Below are 21,349 nucleotides of genomic sequence, written 5' to 3' on the forward strand. Positions count from 1 at the left end.
TACGATTGGAAAGGAAAGATTAGAATGTATTCTCTTAGAAGTTTTAGCAATTGAAGGATATGAAGCAAAAAAAAAAAAAGAGGGAGGTTAGCAGGTTCAAAACAAAATTTACTTACGGAAACAATGATGAAAATACTGCAAAACAGAATTTGTGGAAAGCAGCTAAAGCAATATGCAGAGGACAATCCAGGATCTTAAACGCTTACACTGATAGGTGAGTAAGGATAGAAGTAAAGGAACCAGGTATCTAATTAGGATGTTAGAAAAGGACGGCCCCAGGAAGCAGAATGGAAAGAGAAGTCAGTGTGTTAGAAAATGAACAACACGGAAACCACCTGTGCACGCGCCTTTGGCAGGCTCTCTCCTGGATCTCAGGGCTATGGAGCACCGCACTTCCTGAACCCCGTGCCTGTGACCTGCTGGCGCCAACGAGAGGCGTCGGCAGCAGATGCTGTGGCCACAGTGAGGACACACGGGCTCGGACAGATCTGCTGACCTGTAGTTTTGTCTCCAGGCGTTTTCCTAGGAATCACCAGCCCAGCGCTGACTGAGCTGGCCTCGTCACTGGGAATTTCTGAAGTTTTTTGTAATTCCCAGACTTGTTAAAAGTCAGAGTGACTCTGAGAGCCACAGCATCCGTCCGTCTGACCTCCACTCTTAGGACTACTCTGTAAGCAACAGCTCCTCTGCACTACAACGCCTCCTGCTTGAAGCACCCGAGTGGTGTGTTTGCCTGGCTAAGCTGTCCCTGATTTCCCCATTCAATACAAAACTTAAGAAATGGGAATTAGACAATACTCACATGCAGAAAAACGAAAATAATCTAATGGAGTTCTCCAAACACATAAAATAAAATTTTAAATCCTACAGAAAAAATGTGTTTCTTAATTAGAAAAACCAACTCCAAAAAAGATAAGCAAACTAAAGCAATCCAGTTGTCACGCATAATATAAACATTCATTGGAGATTAACTCTGCAAGCGGCAGATCCAGATGCTTCAAGTAAATTCTGCCCAATGCTAAGAAACAGGCAGCAGGAAAGCTAGTTAAGCCATTCTAGAGCATGAACACCAAAAGACATTGAGGACATCTCAGCACACAAAAGAAAGCTACAACTCAATAATACTGAAGAGTACTACTGTGAAAAATACTCAAAACACAGGGTCAAGAGTACCCTGTAAAAAGGTGTGTGTGTGCCGGCGCTGCTGCTCAATAGGCTAATCCTCCGCCTTGCGGTGCCAGCACACCGGGTTCTAGTCCCAGTCGGGGCACCGGATTCTGTCCCGGTTGCCCCTCTTCCAGGCCAGCTCTCTGCTGCGGCCAGGGAGTGCAGTGGAGGATGGCCCAAGTGCTTGGGCCCTGCACCCCATGGGAGACCAGGAAAAGCACCTGGCTCCTGCCAGGAGAAGCACCTGGCTCCTGCCTTCAGATCTGCGCAGTGTGCCGGCCGCAGCGCTCCGGTCGTGGCGGCCTTTGGAGGGTGAACCAACGGCAAAGAAGACCTTTCTCTCTGTCTCTCTCTCTCACTGTCCACTCTTCCTTTAAAACAACAACAAAAAAAGGTGTGTGTGTGTGTGTGTGTGTGTGTCTATCACCATGTAACAATTTGCAGCAGGAATGTAAGGATGGTTCAATATTAGGAAAACCTGTCACTACATTTCAACCTTTAGTTGAACTAGTCAGGACAAACATGAACTTAACCATAAATGTAACAGAGTTCAGCATGTGATTAATCTAGCCTCCCTTTTTAATTAAAATGTTAATGAAAGAGACATCCAATGAGAATTTACTCACATCAGTATATTTATATTTTTGTGCCCATATTTATATCTATGTATCTACAGACATAAATACACATACATGTATGTTTCTTTAAACCTAGAAGGCAGTATTATGGAAAACACTAGAAATACTCCTAACAAGCTCAGCAATAGGAAAGGAATTTTAATTATTATCATTATTAGTTAAAATTATTTTGGAGACACTAGCACAGAAACACAGACAAAAGAATACAGGGTATATAAACTTAAGATAAGGGAAAATTTGGAGGGGATGGTTATATGTACACGGCGCAAATTCAAAAATTTGTCAAAAATGGGATGAAAGCATCTTTGTTTTACTGCAAAAAATTGAAATCTGCATATTTTCATAATGCACATTTCCCATGAACTTCCTGAACACCTTCACACACACTTACAAATAATCATATATGGGAGAATAGCTATTTAGATGGATTTGTTAACTGACTGTTGGGAGTGGGAAAAAGCTACGGAGAGAGCAAGAAGGGTCATCAGCTATCCTTACAGAATAGAAAAAATCAAGATTTAAAGAGACCAGAGGGTCCCTGAGCTGGGGACGAGGTGCACGTCAGACTCTGGGAGTGCAGCCCCAACAAGTGCACGAAGATGGACGGACCTGCACGGGAAGACGCACGGCCGCGCCTGGCAGCGACGATGGACAAAGCCCTGCACACTCCAGCACTCTCAAGAGCACACGGAGAAAGAGCGACTGAGGCTGCGTCATTCCTCTGCACTGACAGAAATAAGGGGGTCTCGGGAATTCAGAGGTTAAATGGCTTCACGGAGCAGGTGTTGGGGCTGCAGGGCTCTAGAGGGGCTGGGAGTGAGTCTGAGAAGGTGGTGGCTGGCAGGGTCTGCCTGTGCAGAAGGAAAGTGCGTAGGGATGCATGGCTGGTCCCTGGATGGGAATGGAGGCTGGGCATGTCCACAGCTCTTACTGAGAGGCAAAAGGATAAAAGACAGAGGTAGAAGAAGAAAGGAAAAACTCATTTGAGATTGAAGAGGCCTGAGCACACGTAGGGGATAGAAGGCAGGGAGGGTGAAGGCTGACACTGAAAGACACAAGGGGACACGTGGTCGTGGGGTGTCTGGTGACACCACCAAGGGCAGCAGTGGGGAACCAGCGCTGGAAAGGACAGGCTCCCCCTCCCCCACCCAGGGCAGAAAGGAGGAGCAAGGGGAGTTTCTGAAATGGGTCAGGGGAGGGAGCAGATGCCGACACGTGGGGCAGCCCTGCCATCCTGGGGGTGGGGCTGCTGTGTGTGCATGCAGATGTGCGGGCTGGCGTCCAGGACCCATGGAGCCCGTCGCGGCAGCTGCATCCCACGGTGGGTCTGGTTTCCAATTTGCTTCTGAGGGTGGAGTGTGGACTTCAATCTCTGAAGATCAGCAGGGTTTGGGATTCTGTTAGCAGAAGCTGTTGCCCTCATTTTACCAAATTACTGCAGTTAGTCATGTGGGGAAGGCCTGCTAATGGTCCCCAGCCTGGGTCCTGGGAGCTTTCCAAGATGTCTGCGTCTGCAGTTCTCACCTGGCCCCTCTGCCCTTTCCACAGATCACAGGCCTGGCCCTTCCCTGTCTCTGCCTCTGGGAGGAATCTTCTGATGGCAGCCAGCAGGCAACAACCCTCTGTGTGCAGGGAAGTTACTGTTACGCCTTTAAAAATCAATGTTTTCCCTAAACCCCAGGGGTTGCAGAAACCTCTCCGGAGGCTGCCTGGAGTGAAGGCAGGCACTGGGTGTGTGTGGGTGGGGTCTTTGCCTAGGGTCTGCTTGCAATGAAGTCCTTCTGGCAAAACATAACGGGAAGGAGCTCCGGGGCCAGGGCGTTCCAACTGGAGGGTGCAGCACCAGCACAGGGAGAGTCTGCTTCACACACACACACACACACACACACACTGCCCGCCTCCCTGGGTTCTCATCCAGCGGGGCTGGGCTGGGGCCCAGGGACTTGCATTTCTTTTTTTTAAATTTATTTGACAGTTAGAGTTAGACAGTGAGAGAGACAGAGAGAAAGGGCTTCCTTCTGTTGGTTCACCCCCCAAATGGCCACTATGGCCAGAGCTACACCAATCAGAAGCCAGGAGCCAGGTGCTTCCTCCTGGTCTCCCATGCGGGTGCAGGGACCCAAACACTCAGGCCATCCTCCACTGCCTTCCAGGGCCACAGCAGAGAGCTGGACTGGAAAAGCAGCAACTGGGACTAGAACCCGGCGCCCATATGGGATTCCGGCGCCGCAGGCGGAGGATTAACCAAGTGAGCCGCGGCGCCGGCCCAGGAATGTGCATTTATAACAAGTTCCCAAATGCTGCTGATGCTGCTGGCCTGGTGCCCGCCCCTCCACCCCCCACCCCAGCAGCAGTACCTCAGTCCTTTCACACGAGGCATCTCAGCAGGAGGTCTTAGACTCGTGGCACCCAGAGCATCTGTACTTTCCGACCCTCAGAGCTCAAGTCACTGTTCAGTGTCTGTGTCTACTAAGTGACCTGCATGTGGACACGCGTGTGTGCATGTGTGCATGCACATACATGTGGTAGCGAGGACTTTCCCACGAGAAGAGGCTTTAGACTTTAAGGAAACACCTCATTTGAACACTCCCCCAAACGTGGAGTCAACAGCCTGACTGTCTAAGGAAATCTTGCGGTTGTAAATGATTCAGTGTTCACAGTCAGGTGGAAGTATGAATGGTGGTAAACGTGTTTCCTTAAGAATATAAAGTTGTCTATTAAAGGTAAATCTTTCGTTTCTGTTGTTCTGGAGAATCCTGAGTGACATGCCACCAGTGTACACACAGTGACATCAACGTGAACGCAGGGGCCTGTGCCGTGGTGCCGTGGATTAAGCCGCCACGTGTGAAGCCCATCCCATCATGCAGTGTCGCTTTGCATCCCAGGCACTCCCCTCTGGTCCAGCTTCCTGCAGAAGACAGCTCAGTGCTTGAGTACCTGCCACCCCTGTGGGAGACCCAGATGGCATTTCAGGCGCCTGGCTTCGGCCTGGCCCAACTCTGGCTATTGTGATCATTTGGGGAGTGAACGAAATGTCTCTCCCCCTCTCTCTGTCACTCTTTCCAATAAATAAATATTTTTTAAAAAGTGAATTTACATGTTCTTTGTCTTCAAAGGTCTGAATATTCTGAGATGATAAAGATACACGTAAGGAGCCTCGTGCAGAACCGTGTCTGGGCTCCCCGAGGTCGGTTTTGCACAGGTTGTGCACAAGTCTGTTTTCAGACACGTTCCCATTACGGGACAGGCGCTCTCCAGCACTGAACTGAACGCTCACCCAGACAGTTTCATTCTCTTCCTAACGGCGCACCTGTGAGGCAAGTTCTCGATGTTGCTGATGCTCACTTCACTTTGTCAGAAAGAAAGATTACAGGGGCAGGCCAGATGCATGCGGGCCAGCGTTCTAAGATGACCCACACGAGTAGATATGAAATGCAGAGGATACAGTAAGAGATTCCGAGGGAACCATCCAGCAGCTGCGGTGGGATGGAGCCTGGCCACAGGAGGTGGTGAGTTTGATGAGCAATGTGCTACTTTCATCTTTTATAGAGATCCACTCGGGCCAGTTCTTTGGAAATCACTTAAAAATCTCCATATTCTGCCAACGTATCTGAAAGAGGAGCGTTCAGCCTTAAAGACCATGATTTTATCAAAGCATCTCAACGTTTTTGATAATTCTAACTACAGAATGGATTTCAGCTGTTGTCGAAAGCCTTACCCTTCTTTTATAGGGTAACCTAAGGCAGGAGGCAACAGGAGAATCTGTAAGCACAAGCACACAGAGAAGTAGAAGCCGGCACAAGTGAGTGCACTGGTCTCCTGAGAGCTTGTGCTGCTTCTCCGTGAGGGCGGGGCACACCGCTGACTCAGAGAGTGAGCTCACACAAGCCTGAGACCACAAGAGGGGAGACAACTCCAGAGCCCAGAGTCGGTGACCCCTGGAGGCTGTGTGGAGGCTGGATGACCCCAGGTGTGTCTAGGTGACAAATCTGCACCTACAGCATCCTAATGAGCACCAGAGCTCAGAGGGTGGTGACTACTGTCACTTACCGATGACTGTGACACACTGAGCCATTGACTGCCCCATCCCCCGACAGCACTGACCAACCAAAAAAAAGGAAAAGGACCTGTAGCACATCTTGATGTAGCACATCTTGATGAGGCAGTTATGACTCACGTTTAAGATTCTGGCTTTGCAGGTTTGATGCCCCGGCCCAAGTGCAGCCCACACCGGGAGCAGAGAGGAGTGGCCACGGCCACCACAGGAATGTGGGCGGGACTGCAGACTGCTTGTGCACTCGACCCAGCACCCTGCAGAGGGTTTACTGGACTGCAGGGACTCTGGCAAGGGGAAGGTGGGCTGCGGCCTCCCTGGTCTCCCCTGGACCTCTGAGCACAGGAAGAAATGGGCCTGGTGGACGCCAGGTGCCCCGAGGAACGTGTTCCCTCTCTCAAGGAGAAAAGAAAAGATCTTTACGTTTTCTCCCACCTGCATTTTGGCGGTAGGGGATTGGGAGGGGGGTGACTGGGAAACTTCTAATGTCTCGGGCAGACAGAGATGCATCCTTAGTAGATCAGATCAAAGATGACCCAAGGCTGGGAGGAAAGAACCAGAACCCTTGCAAGCTGAACTCTGGGCCTGTGCTCCTTAGGCAAAGTTTAAATGAGGGAAACGCACTCATTCCTTGTAAGGTTCAGACACTGCGCGTCCTCACAGATCCAAGACACAACACGGTGCGTGACCTTGGGTTGTGGGGCTAGGGCGGGAGGTGGAGCCCCGCCCCCAGGACCTACCGCCTCCACAGGTGGCGGAGCACTCAGAGCGCACAAGGGCCCACGTGTAGCTGGGCGGGGCAGCCGGCTTCTTCTCAGTCCCCCGGTGAGGCACCGAATATTCCCAGGCAACACCCGGGTTCCTTCCCTGAAACAGAAGCTGCAGAAGAGGGGGGTGAAGGGAGACAAAGTGGAGTCAACGGTCACACACTGACTGCCACAGCTGCTTTAACCTGCTAGGGCAGCCACCGTCTCAGCCAAAAGCTGCACACAGGGACCACGTACACACGGCCCATCACCCGAAACTCAACCACGCTTCTCAACAGGGCTGACTCTCAGCTAGACTCAGTGCACCTGGAAGAACTTGGGGACAATCCGGGCTTCACCTTCCACTCGGTGCATGCCTCTGTCTGCGACTTCAAGGCCTGAGCAACCCGAGAGAAGCAAGGTTGTCTTCTTGCTCCTCTTTCTTTGGGAATCCCCTCAGGTCTCCTGCATCTTTTTTTTTTTTTTTTTTTTTTTTTTTTTTTTTTTTTTTTTTTGACAGGCAGAGTGGACAGTGAGAGAGAGAGACAGAGAGAAAGGTCTTCCTTTGCCGTTGGTTCACCCTCCAATGGCCGCCGCGGCCAGCGCGCTGCGGCCGGCGCACTGCGCTGATCCGATGGCAGGAGCCAGGAGCCAGGTGCTTTTCCTGGTCTCCCATGGGGTGCAGGGCCCAAGCACTTGGGCCATCCTCCACTGCACTCCCTGGCCACAGCAGAGGGCTGGCCTGGAAGAGGGGCAACCGGGACAGAATCCGGCGCCCCGACGGGGACTAGAACCCGGTGTGCCGGCGCCGCAAGGCGGAGGATTAGCCTAGTGAGCCGCGGCGCCGGCCAGGTCTCCTGCATCTTGGTGGGTCAGAAGGTGACACCCAAAAAGCACTGTGATGCTTCCCAGTGGATTCGAAAGAACCCTGAACACTTTGACACCAATGCTGATCAAAGCTGCTGGGGTTTCCTACTGAGAGGACGCAGGGGACTCTGCCTTCCGGTAGGTACCTCTTAAGTCCAAGGGACAAGACACTTCACTAGTGAAGAAGGTCACTCAGGCAGAGCATCCCCGTGAGTCACAGCTTTAATGCGTGCAACGAGCCCGGGCTCCACACTTCTGGTCTCGAGACCTAGTCATATGGAACAGTTAACTTTTCTTCCAAAGGATTGTTGGATGCGATGAGAGGGCTTTTCTGGAAGCCTCCCTGTCAACTCACTGACACAAATGCCACACTGGAGCTGTAGGCTGTTTGCTGTCCTTACTCATGGGGATACACACTTGACCTTGCCTGGCAACCTGGCACCACATACCCTCCCTGATACGGCAGCTCGGGTCCTGTTGGTGCAGAGGTGGTGAGGCAGGACAGGCAGCCTCCTGCAAGGCCACAGATGCCTCCGGCCCCGACTCTGTCAGCCTGTGCAGCTCCCCTTCCTTCAAGGACAGCTTCCTAAGAAACTCCACTCACTCCACCCCAACATTTCTCTCTCCACGATCATTCAAGCTAAAGGCCTTAGATGGCCAGAGAGAAATAATCAAGGACAAGTTCAGGATGAGCAAGCTCACAAAGGGGCAGAAGGGAATGGTTCAAGGTTAGGGTGTGAGACACAGAGGCAGCAGCTACAGACTTGGGAGCTGCACAGCACCCACACCACACCCGGACCACCTGTGGAGGCAGCTCCCAGGAAGACAGAGATGGAACAGAAATGCCGAACCCAGAGAGCAGGTGGGAGAGGCCGGTGGCTGCCACCTCCAAAGCGAGATGTGGTGGGATGGAAGCAATTAGTGATCAAGCACTTTTCCTGAACTGTGAACTGAAATGTGCGATACTGAAAGGTGGGGAGGAGGTACGTCTGTGGCCGGCTGCACCATGTGCCGGGTCCAGAGGACTACAGATTAGTAGGAGCCTCACTGTGTCTGGGGAGCTTCAGCATTCCCGGGCAGAGAACACAAGGGCTTGGGTCAGGAGGTGACCCTCTGTTGGGCACTGGAGCCAGAGTGGCCCCACAGCTGTGGTCCCTGAGGGGCTTACTGTGACACGGGATGGCCAGCAGCATCAGGCGTGTGGCCTCTGGGTTTTCATCCCCACCACATTTCCACAGGACACAGAGGCCAGACACTGAGCCCACCCAAAACACAGGCACAGAAGGCTCCCACAGAAGGCGCTGCTGGTCATTGAATGTACAGCAAAGAAATGACTGTGGCAAAAAGCAACCCAGCCACACCCGACACGAGAACACATGTAAGTACACGAACACAAACATGAACATACACGGAAAGTGACAGGTGATCAAAGCGAGTCCATGGTCCCAGGCAGCCTGCGACGGGTTCCTCCCTAAAACTGCACGCATCCTCGCTGCACTGAAGATGATGCTAACAGCCACGGACCCACAACAGCAGGAGACCCCCAGATCCAAGCCCCAAGCCCCGAGGCTGGCCTCTACCTCCACAATCAGTGTTTCGTTTGTTGGTCCAACAGAGGTTAAGCTCTCGGGCTCATTATAGGGCCGCCGATAGTCGAAGGTGGTGCCTGAAAACTTGTATCGGCCGGGCCAGTCCACGGTCCAGTGTCCGTTCAGATAGTACTGCCTGAGGTCATTGCACACGGAAATGTAGGAAGTAGATACGTTCACTTCGTAGACACGAATGCTCCGGGCTCCAGAAGGTATCGTGACCACGTGGTAATATTCTAGATAAAGAAAAACCGAGAGAAACAGGATTCGTCTTTCAATAATGCCGAGGCAAAGCCCCTGAGCAAGTTGGAGAAGGCAGGCTTGAAGCTGGGTGTGCAGCACATCTGTTAACAGTTTCTTCTTATCTCATGGGAATAGGATGCTTATAACTTACACTATTCGGAAAAACCACTTGAATTCAGGTAACCTACCACCACCTCCAGTCTCCACCAAAGCCTGGAGTGGCCCCTCCTGCAGCAGGAGGGGCGGTGCAGAGCCCGGGCAGAGGCTGTCCACTGTCAGCCCAACCTCTTCCCACTGCGGAGCCCCAGATTAAACCACGTGCTGGCAACCAGCGGCTCGGAGGTACTCACGGTTGGTGTGGTGGTGTGCGGCGTGGAGGCCGCTGCGAGTCACGCAGCCCGAGTTATTTCCCTTGCACACCCCGCACAAGTCTTCCACAGCGTCCGACCCCAGGATGTTGTCACACCCAACCCTCTTCAGGATCCACCAGGTCACGTGTCATTCATGCAAGAAAGAACAACACAAGCAATGATGTCATCACTTCGTGCAAGAAATCTCCTCCCCACTACAACAGAAAGCTCCAGTGACACAGGGCAGTTAACGAATATTTATTGGATACCCAATATGTGCCCGGTGAGGTGACAATTCTACGCTTCAGATCTGAAGTGGGAAGCTTTAACCTGTGAAGCGTCCCCTGTCCTCTGCAGTCCTCTATGCAATGCTATGTCCTGCGCCCTCAGCCAAACCCACAGTGCTCGTGCTGGAGCCGCGGGGCAACTCAGACTGGCCGAGAGCTTCGCAGAAGGACAAGCGTGGTGTCACAGTGAGGGTCCACCGAGAGATGCCAGTCTGCTTTCGGGATGCTGTGTACAACGTCTGAGAACTTACAGAGGCCACGTGGAAATTCTCCCTGGGAGCAAATTATGTGCAGGGCATCTGTGTTCAGTGTCTTAGAATATCAACGGCTCTTTATAATTTCTGGGATGCTGGCTTGTTTCACATTTCTCAAGAAAGAGAACAGCCTCTACGTGTAACAGTCTCTAGGTTACACAGTACTCAGGAATTAAATCTCTAGTCCACAATCCCTTGTTCCAAATACCTGAGGCCAGATGCCTTTCAGAACCCAGGGATTTATGAACTTGAGAAAGACAGAGTCTGTCACGTAAAGGGTGCATTTAGAGGTCCCAGCAAGACCTAAGGTGACAGCCGTCATGAAACATGTTAGCGTTTCTTGGCTAAAGCCACACACACTTGCAGCACATGGTGTGAATCAAGCCATCAACAGTCTTGCATCAGTTGAGGGTGGGTTATGCCGCCAAGCAAATGAAGGTCCCCCCAGAACGTGACAGTGTTTTGGATTCTAGAGTTACGAATGAGGGGCTGTGACACCGGATCAGAACGAAAAATCATGAACTATTTGATGGATCAACTCCCAATGGGACGAGCCAGGGTGTGATAAAGCTGCACGAGCCCTTCCTGGAAGCAGCTGGTCTACTCTTCAGGCCCTGAGGTGACGACACTCAGGCTGTCTGCGGAGGACCCGCTGGGCCCCGGCACACAGCCCAGAGGAAAGGAGCGCTGTGGTCTACGGGCAGTGTGTCACACTGCAGCACCTTCCTTTGGTTAGGATGAAACTGCTCGCCACGCCCGTTGTGGCAGCCACAAGGTGGCCACTTGGTGTTCACTTAGCTGCCAGTCCTGCCAGGCCTGTCTGCCCCCTCCCCGCCCATGGCGCGGCCTCAGGCTGTGCGTCTGGCAGACTTGCTGCAAGGGCTGCCACATGGCTGGGATCTCAGCTGCCCCTGCATTCCTACCCTCCTCACGAATGCCAGGAAGCTGCGCCCAGGGCTCCGCTGCTCCCACACCCACAGCCTGTCCCACAGGGCAGAGTGGAAACCCCAGCTCTCCACCTAGGCCGCCAAGGTTTCAAGAGCCTCCCTCTCCCCTACTCCCTCCGCACACCCAAGCTCCTGTGGCCATCCCAGGGTGCTGAGGGCTGACCCCCTGCTGGCCACCTGCGCTTGCTGGCCCCATGCTGGCCTCGCTCAGCTGCACAGCTGGAAGCCAGCACGTGTCTCTGACCTACATCTGAGAAAGAGCCCACTGCCCCCACTCCTCGGGCTCAGTGCGCACCTCTGTGGCAACAAAACTGGGTCGCCAAGGTGCATTCTGCCCTCCCCCGCTGGGCTGGGACTTGGAGGAAGGGGGTTCTCTCTTCCCTCTGTTCTTTCTGTGTCCCTGCAGGAGGCCTGACACAAAGCACGCTGTCCGGAGACGTTTGTTGAATGAATGAATGATCATTATTACCTCACACATCCCATCTATACAAACATTACGGCTATCCTCCGAGCATGGAGTCCCATCTTTGACTTTATTTGACAAAGAAAAGAAGAAATCAAATCCTTCTGCGATACAGTAGAGTTTGCATAAGTCCTGATCTTAAAAAGAAATACACACACAAACACAAATAAGAAAGATACTTAAGCTCTGATCATTTTTGCTCTGAATTTTAGATAAACTTTCTTTTTCCCCATAAAACAACTCCCATACAATATTAATTGCACAGACACTCTGCATGGTCGCCTCATTAGCCGTGTATCTTCCCTTTAAATTTCTTCTTATTATTTGTCTATGCTTCTGCGCTCCAGCGTCCTGCACGGATTTGTCTTTCATACAGTGGTTGGCACATAGTAGGCATTCAATAGATATTTGTTGACTTAGCCTCGATACTGATATTTTACTATTTTACTACCTTCTGGCAGAAGTGCAAAAGAGCCACTACCACTTTGTATAATTACACAAAATTCTTACCAATAAAATGTCATTAAAGAACTAAGATAGTCACCAAATTTCTGAAATACACAGAAATTTTAAACTGATAAAAAGAATGCTTTTTGGCTGAAATCTCTACGGAGCAATGCTTCATACCAATATAATGGACTGTCAAAGAAGGCTGGCACATGGAGGAGGCTCCCTTCAGGCCTCCACGGTCCATCCCGAGACCTGAGCGCTCACGCAGTAACGTGAACTTCTGCAGAGACCCTTTTTGTCCTTTGTTCCCTCTTGGTAAAGAAGGGACAGCTGAGGATGAAGGTGCTGTCTGCCTCGGGCATCCCAGAGGCCCGAGAGGCGTTTACAGCCGTGCTCGTCGGCACTCGAGATGAGAGACACAGCCACAGAATTCTAAGAATCAAGCTTAGCGTGTGTGTCCACATATTTGGTCTGTCTGAACCCCGCACTGCCAACTGCGTTATTTTTCAAACAGTAACGATAAAAAGGCGGGGCGGGGGGTGCATCCCAAGGGCCGGGTTTGGGATTTACCTTCGACTTGCGTGTAAGGCTTCCACTTGTAGTGCCAGCCGCGGAAGCGCTTGCTGTTGTACTGTGCACACTGGGCGGCGCGGAAGTCCACGCTGCCCTGCGGGCACTGCTGGCTGGTGCAGAGCTTCAGCGTGCGAGAGGAGCCCTCGCAGAACTTCCCCCCATGCGAGGGTCTGCAATGTGAAGGTCACGGTTAGCAGCCTGTGTGACAGCAGCCCCTCGGCCCTTCCTTGAACTCAGGCTTCCGGAGGGAGGGGCCGGATGGTCTTAAAGTACTGAGCGTGGGCAACGAGACAAGCATTTTCTTTTCCACTGACCCTGACACTGGGAGGACAGCCTAGGATCTGGGCAGAGGGCTCCTGGGCGTTTTCCCTCTGCTGCGGGCCAGCTTCCCTCTAAGAGGGGTAGGGAAGCCCGCCCTGCTCCTCACAGCCTGGAAGGAGGAGACACTACAGAAGCTGGTTCTCCCAGCTGGGACGACAGAGGGGACGCAACACCGAGACGGAACCCAGCGACGTCCCTTCGCAGGCCGTGGCTTCTTCCATCACCAGCCTACTGGCCACAAGGCCAGGCCAGGAGGACGAGCCTTTTGTTGGTTGGCTTTGACACATTCACGCCTGCGGGAGAGCAGAGTCTGCCCTTCAACATGGCTACGTTAACTTGGGGTGTGGCTTAGTCTTTAACAACCCCAGCACCAAGAGGACGATGTGGACGCCTCTGTCACATGGGCGGCCGTGTCTGACATCCTCTCGTTCTGACAGAGGCCCACAGTACACCTGCTGCACAGGTAAATACGTGCAATGAAAACAAAACAAAACAAAACGAGAAGTGCTTTTTGCATGAAAGAATTGTTCTAATCGATTCTTATTAATTTGTGCTCTGTGTCTTTTTCTTATGATTTTTGTCTTTAACTGGTTCTTCGTGTTGCAACCACATGTGGTTGAAATCCAATCCTGAGTACAGCTGGCAGTCTCATCAGCTCTGCTGTGCTCACACTGTCACGGGCGTCTTACGGAAACACAGAGCAAGTGAACTGAGCGACAGCCTTCCCCAGCCAGTGTTTCCGCCAGGCCGAGGCGAGCAGACTCCGCAGTGCAAGGCTCACAGCATCGGAACTGCACCCTGGGGAGGGGCGGCTAGGCCCGCCTACCTGGGATTGGTGCAGAGGCGCTCTCTGTGGGACACCCCTCCTCCGCAGGTCCTGGAGCAAGGGGACCAAGGGGACCAGGGGGACCATTTGCCATGCGTGGGCTTGGGGCCTTCATCACCGTACTTCACACACTGTCCTCCGCGGCACCACTAAACATTTTAATAATAAAACAAAACAGAACAGAACAGCTTCCATGAATCCTGGGTAAACAGGGAGCCATGTCCCTACTACCCTAACGCTGAGCAGTGGGGAGCTTTGTAAAACACACAGGCATTTGCATCCTTACCCTCCAGTGGGATCTCGTAAAAATACATTTCACATCGCTCACCTTCTCCCCTCTACCCAAACCCAGCATCATTCTATAAACCCACCGATGGGGGACGATGAACAGAGACATACTTCTCCAGCGCCTGAGCTCAGGACACGGCAGGCTGACCCAGGAGCATTCGGTGTCATTGTTCATCATCTGCCTCCATGAACTCTGACCTCCCAGGAAACGAGGTGCTTGTCACAGCTCATTGTCAGACGGAGGGAGCCTGGTGACGCAGCATAGCTGGGGGCTCCGCTGGACTCAGCACCGTGTCACTCCTGGCCAGCCCTATCCTCCCGCCCATTCCACCCCCACCCCCGCTCGGCGGTGACTGTTATCAGGCGTCACACAGCTTTCCAAGGCCAGATGGTCCATGTGGAATGCCAGCTGTCCCCACGAGCGCTGGGGATGCTGTCACGGCCCCTTCTCGAGAGAACGGCTCATCAGCTGTAATTCACATGGAGACATCACGCCATCACACGGCAATGCTCCCCACACACTACAGGTCACAGCTCCATGGCTTTGCTCACCCCCTGCTGTGGTGTCAAGTTCAGGAAACCTGGTGCTCCTGGCCTTGCCTAGAGTGCGGTGGAAGGTGCTGGCCATTGGCCTGCTAGAAGCCAGCAGAGCACGGCCTGTGACTGGGGCAAGGTGAGGTTGAGCCTTGCCGGCCCTTGCGTGGGTAACTGCCGTCTGTGGCTTCATGCTCCCACTCGTTACATGGATCCTGTCATCACCGACTGCCTGATTTCTGTGTCCCTGAGTTCCAGGTATCTCATCAATTACACTTTCACAACAAATGATCAAAGGATCTCTCTTCACAGGACCAAATAGACAATAAACACAATGTTCTGACACAGGTGCAGGTATGAGAAATACAGGTCTAAAAACAGCAGCGCTAGAGGAGGGAAGACAGGTGAGCAGAAAGACTAAGAACCCAGCGCGGCGTTGCAGGCGTTAGTGTCTTACCATGTCGTGCCCGCACACGGTGCCCTCGGCAGCCGGCATGAATTTGGTCTCACATTTCCTACCAATCTGATGGCACCACAAGGCCTTACAGATGTCCTAAAGAGAGGGAAAATAAAGGGGATCAGGACTGCACACAGACTGTACAGCCGTGATAAAGGAAAAAGCAACTGGTAAAAATTCAAAGTGGAGTCAGGCATTGTGATGTAGTGAAGTGATCAAGCTCACACTTGAGATGCGGACATCCCACACAGGAGTACATGGGTTCAAGTCCCACCTCCAGTTCCAAACCAACTTCTTGCTGACGCATACCCTGGGAGAAAGTGAGTGATGTCTCAAGTACCTGGGTCCCTGTCACCCACACGGGAGAGCTGGTGTCCTGGCCCAGGCTGGCTGTTGTGGGCATTTGGGAAGTGAACCAGTGGATCTCTTCTTCCTCTCTCCCCCCCTCCCCCCCACTCTCTCTATATATGTAATTTTAATATAGTTCTCTATCTCTCTGCCTTTCAAATAAATAAATAAATAACAGTGCGCATCTCTAAGATGTTTTAATTAAAAGTGAATCTCTGCTTAGCATAGATGCATATGACTGATGAAGAATAAGATACTTGTTTCACACCTGCTTCCTCTTAATGCCATCCTAAGACCTTACTTATTTGTACTCATTGATCATAAATCTAACAAAATTATATTTTACAAATTAAAAAGTAAACTATGCTTAATCCAAACACTTTAGAGAACTTCAACTTGACAGAATACCAGGATATAAATACGACTCCCTTCAAACAAGAGTGGGTGGGCCCAGGGTCAGTGTCTGGTGCTGACAGAGTGGGTCAGAATCAGAGGCTGGAGGAGACAAGGAGCAGGTGTACCTGCTGCAGTGAGGGCTCGGAGATATTTCCTGGGTGGATGGGACACAGCTGACTCAGCAGAGGTGGTATGCAGACATAAAGGAATGAGTGAATGAATGAGAGAAACATGAAACTGTGCCTGTGGTTGGGTCACCTGGGAGATAGCCAGAGTGTTCCAGGAGAGAGTCTGGGCTTCCAAGGGAGACAGACCATTCCTCTGTGGACAGGGCTGGGAGCAGGACAGATCTGGGCAGGCAGGATCCCTGTGTTCTCACTGCACAAGTGTGGATGGCACCACCAGTCCTGTGCCAGGGTTAAATGAAGTGGTAGTAGGCAAAGTGCTTAACTCGGAGCCTGGCACTTAATTGGCACTGAACCACTGCACACTTCCTTTCCTACTCCCAGGGTTTAAGGAGAGTCCAGCCTCTTTGCAGACCAGTGTCTGCATTCGTGATCCCATCATGCCTCCATTCTGTGGTTGCTCTTCGAGAACTAGGGTATTAGTTCACTGGGCTGTTTCTGAGACTTTCCAGACAACATATGCATGATAAATGATATTCTAACATGCTGCTGTTTTTATGTATTTGAAAAGCAGAGAGACAGATGGGTAGGTCTCTTATCAACTGGTTCATTTCGAATTTCTGAGACAGCAGGGGCTGATCCAGGCCAAAGCCAGAAGCTAGGAATTCAGTCTGTGTCTCCCCTGTGGGGGGCAGCGACACACAGACTCGAGCCATCCCCTGCTGCCCCTTATGGCACACGAGCAGGCAGCTGGAATCTGGATCAGAGGCTGGGACGTGAACATGGGCCCTTCGATATGGGGTGTGGGTGTCTCAGGCAGCATCCAAACCATTACGCCAAGTGCTGGACCCTCTGCTGATAAATGTATTCATCATCACTCCTTGGCACAGGGCTTGACGCCTCAGTGCCTTTCAGTAAATGTTTTCTGAGTAAGTCAAATATGTGCAAATTTGTTCCTGTGGAAAACAGTGATGGAATGAGCAGGACGACTTCTCATGTATTATGAAATTAATAGCTACTAGGAAACTGTGATCATAGAAAAGTCTAAGATGACGTAAGAGGACCATCTCATGATAGGAAAATAACTCGAATCAGGCTACTGCCCAGAGCAATTTCAGAATCTTCTACCCCAGGTTTGGGGAATGTTTGCAGGATTAAAATAATTCAAAGCAACGCTTTCAATTTTTCCAAGTACAAAGCTCCTGGAAGTACGGATGCTGTTGCTAGCTCACCACTGCAGCATGGAACTCACTAACTCAGCCTGTGCCCTGGTTCGTGCCGTTTGTGTAAGTCAGCCTCCTCCTGTGCCCTGCTCCTTCTGCAGTCCAGTCCTCCAGGTGGGCACAACACACAGAGTTGGGAGAACCCTGAACTGCCATGTCGGAGACCTTGGTCCCTTACAGATGTAGTTATCTGCCATAGAAACACGGTGCTCAATCCTGGACATGCAAAAACTCTAGTGCCTAAAAGAGTCACATGATAAATGCAAGCTAAATCACAACAGAACAATTCAGTCCCACTGGTCTGCTCATTTTTATCAGACCCTGACTTCACTAACTCCTGGAATACCGAACAACGGCTGTATTAAAGAATTCCTGTTGGATGTCATTATATCCTTATTGAAACTTCAGAGTCCTCTTGGAACAAAGATCCTATTAAATCATGGTTCTGGAGTGCAGGTTGGGATTGAAGACCTTGTCGGGTGTGGGGGACAGCTCCCAGTTTAGTAAAGTGCCCAGGATACGGAGATGATCAAATTTCAAAGTAATTCTGGCCGTTTACACTGCAGACTGAAGAGTCAGGTCACCGACTCGTGTTGAGGAAGCAGACGAGGTGCCTGATAAAGACAATGTATTTGCAATAACTAATGTTACACTTGGGCAGAAAAGACACAGGACCTGTGCACAGTTCAGCCATGCTTTGATCTGCGCAGTTAAGGGCTGCCCTGGTTAACGATGTGTCACCTACTACTCCACCACATAGCTGAAGAGCTCTGCTCACTAAGCCCAGGCTCAGGAACACCGACTCGGTTATGTTTCACATTACTTAATAATGCCTGCAAGGAACCAGCATTTCAAGTGGCTGGCCTGGACTCGCACTGAGCGTGTCAGTATTACGACTGGGACTGCACTAGGTGCAAAACGGTCATACGCGGCTCTCCGGAAACACAGACTAAGAGTGCAGCTACAGATGATGCAGTGCTGGGGTATGAGTGTATCACAATCACTCATTTTTTCAAGTAACAGGAAGCTTTTATCAGTAATAAAAAGGAAAATAATGGAACTAATAGAAATTAAATAGCAAAATGGTAAATTAAAATCTATAATACCAACAATTAAATATGATGGCTTAAACAATCTGGGTGAAAGTTCACAGTTGTTCAACTGGACAGGAAAGTAAAACCAAATAAAAGGAACTTTATAACAAAAACACAATAAATTGAACAGCTACAAGTTAAATTTCAAACAAAGACAGAAATAAGTTTACAAATTGGAAATAAAAAATGGATAAAGATATCATACAAAAAGCATTCTTAAATCAGCTGATATAGTTATATTAATATCAGAAAAAATAGAGTTTAAGAAAAATGACAGAGTCAGGAAGACTTAAGGTGCACTTACTAATGAGCCTTCAAAATCAACAATGCAAACACTAACAGAAGCAGAGGGAGAACCAGACACAAGCAAGTCTGGAGATATTCACCCTTCTCCCCATGAAATCAGTGGACCAGGCAGCAAATATCAAGGACAAAACAGAAGACACGAGTGATATTATCAAGTCAAAAATAAAGATTCTTAAACACAGTGCCCGACCACTGCAAAATTGACATTCATTTCATGTGTGAATGTTGACCAAGCTAGACCATATGCCAGGCCATGAAGTAGGAAGGTATTTCAAAAAGTTAACATAAGATGGAATTAAATTACAAAGTTTATCTCCATGTAAAAACATTGAAATCCACGCATAGCTGTTTTGTAGCATACAGTTTTGGTGAACTTTTCAAAGACTGCTCACATGTCTCAGAACATTTCAAAAGCCTACACAGACTATAATCTCTGAACAAGCTTGAAACATACTAGAAATCAAAGTTAAGCTATCTAAATATCAAAATTCACTAATTGTTTTGATTTAATACACTTTTAAATAACACGTGAATTAAAGAAGAAATCACCAGTTACTTTGGAAATTATTTCATAATTGATAATATTAAAAACTTAGTATGTAAACATTTTCAGGCTACAGCTAATATAGTATTTAAAAAGAAATGAACAGCTTTGAGTATAGTTTAGTTATATTAGGAAAAGAAGGGAGACTTCAAATAAATGACCCATGTTTTTCCCTTATAAAGCAATAAAAAGAAAGGTGCAGTAAGTGTTGAGGCATAATAATGAAAAAATAAAATTCAATGATAGAAAAGAATTAAAAAAATATATAGCACTAACACTAACAAACATTGATGTTTTTAAAAGGCTTAATTAATCTGGTAAACTCCTAGCTGGATAGATCAAGGAATAAAAAAAAAAACACAAATTGCCCTTATTAGAAATAAGGGGTGATATTTAGATTATAGATTTTTCCAATAATTAAAGAATAAACGAGACTACAACCAACAACTTTTTGGGAAAAAATTCAACAACATTCACAAAATAGACAAATTCACTGGAAAAAAATCATTTTCCACTGGATCTCATCACTGAAGTTAGGGATTTCTTCTGTGAGTATGGCTGAATTAGTCATCACAAAACTTCACACAGAGGCTTGTGTGCTGGGACTGTGAAAACACAGAGGCTGTGTGGGAGGACTCAGGGTGTGGCTGGGACACTGGGCAGGCACGGTGGGAGGCTCCACAGATCAGGGCTCCCTGGCTATCCGGTGAGAGACACTGCCGGGAGATCGGAGCTTATATTGAAGAGTACACAGGTCCTTTGTGTGGTCCTCCTGGCAGAGCAGACAAATAGTATACTCACTGGGGCTAGCGCCCAGGCACTGGTCTCCTTCGAGGAGAGGAGCTCAGCTGAGTCTGTACCAACAGACAAGAAGAAACCTCCCCTTTGATAAAAAAAAAAAAAAAAAAAAAAAAGGTTTACCACACCAAACCTGGGTGTGTCACCTCAGACATGCCCTTCACCCTGGAGCACTGAACAGAATTCCCTGGCCACTACCACCTCACACCTCTAGTTATTCCTGAAAGTGGGCCCTCAACTAATCCAATCATACTGCAAAGATAAAAGCCACCACAGTGAAAGATCAAAGAGGAAACCAATGAGTATCCCCACAAATGCCAAATAACAAACCCATCAATTCAAGAAACAAGAACAAGGAAGACAACTTGACACCCTCAAAAGAACACAACACCTTAACACTAGATTGTGAAGATGATGAGACTGAAGAAATGCCAGAAACAGAATTCAAAAAATTGATCATAGGATTACTTAGAAGTAATCAGAAGCAAATGCATGAGCTAATGAAATCCATATGTGGCATGAAAGAAAATTTCTCCCATGAAATTGAGATTTAAAGATAAATCAAAATGAAATCTTGTAAATGAAGAATTAAATAGAACAAATAAAATACAGTGGAGAGCCTTAACAACAGAGTAGGTGAAGCACAAGAAAGAATATCTGACTTAGAAGACAAAGCACAGAAAATTATACAGCCAGACCAAACACAAGAAGAAGAAATTAGAAAACTGAAGAACACTGTTGGGAATCTACAGGATACCATGAAACAACCCAACATACAGGTTCTAGGAGGTCCTGAAGGGGTGGAAAGAGAGAAAGGATTAGAAGGCCTCTTTAGTGAAATAATAACAGAAAATTTCCCCAATTTGGAGAAAGAAAGGGGCATCCATGTACAGGAAGCACACAGAACTCGTAATAGACACGACTAGAAAAGATCTTCACTGTGACACATTGTAGCCAAACTCTCCACCGTAAAACATAAAGATTCTAAAATGTGCATGAGAGAAAAGCCAGATTACTTTCAGAGCATCTCCAATTAGACTCACAGAGGATTTCTCATCAGAAACCCCGCAGGCTAGGAAAGAACGGAGAGATATAGTCCAAAACTTAAGAGAAAAAACTGTCAACCCAGAATACTATATACTTCAAAGCTCTCATTTATGAATGAAGGTGAAATAAAGACCTTCCATGACCAACAGAAACTGAAAGAATTTGTCATTATTCGTCTAGCCCTGCAGAAGATGCTTAAGGATGTGCTGCACACAGAAACACAGAAATATGGTCATTACTATGGAAGAAGGTAAAAGAAGAAAAGCTCCCAGTAGAAGTACAAAGGAAATCCAAAGTAAGAAATAGGAATATTTATGGGAAAATGGCAGGGCAAAGTTGTTACTTATCAATAGTTACCTTGAATGTAAATGACCTTAACACTCCACTTAAAAGACACAGACTGGCTGAATGCAT

The 21,349-nt window shown here is 49.2% G+C and overlaps 1 protein-coding gene across 2 annotated transcripts in view; it reads right to left on the reverse strand.

Annotated features, from left to right (window-relative positions):
* ADAMTS16 (ADAM metallopeptidase with thrombospondin type 1 motif 16) overlaps nt 1–21,349 on the reverse strand; it is a 131,580-nt gene that overhangs the window by 41,848 nt on the left and 68,383 nt on the right. For both annotated transcript variants that reach the window (XM_089313310.1, XM_051837039.3), the window contains 7 exons: nt 15,055–15,150; nt 13,776–13,924; nt 12,626–12,798; nt 11,612–11,742; nt 9,655–9,778; nt 9,053–9,297; nt 6,600–6,738 (listed from right to left, as the gene is read on the reverse strand). In XM_089313310.1, the coding sequence (XP_089169436.1) occupies nt 6,600–6,738; nt 9,053–9,297; nt 9,655–9,778; nt 11,612–11,742; nt 12,626–12,798; nt 13,776–13,924; nt 15,055–15,150 (1,057 nt within the window). The remainder of the gene's footprint in view (nt 1–6,599; nt 6,739–9,052; nt 9,298–9,654; nt 9,779–11,611; nt 11,743–12,625; nt 12,799–13,775; nt 13,925–15,054; nt 15,151–21,349) is intronic.

Source organism: Oryctolagus cuniculus, chromosome 14 (assembly GCF_051225735.1).
Source record: "Oryctolagus cuniculus isolate XC-2025 breed Fujian yellow rabbit chromosome 14, ASM5122573v1, whole genome shotgun sequence".
NCBI classification, from domain to species: Eukaryota; Metazoa; Chordata; class Mammalia; order Lagomorpha; family Leporidae; genus Oryctolagus; species Oryctolagus cuniculus.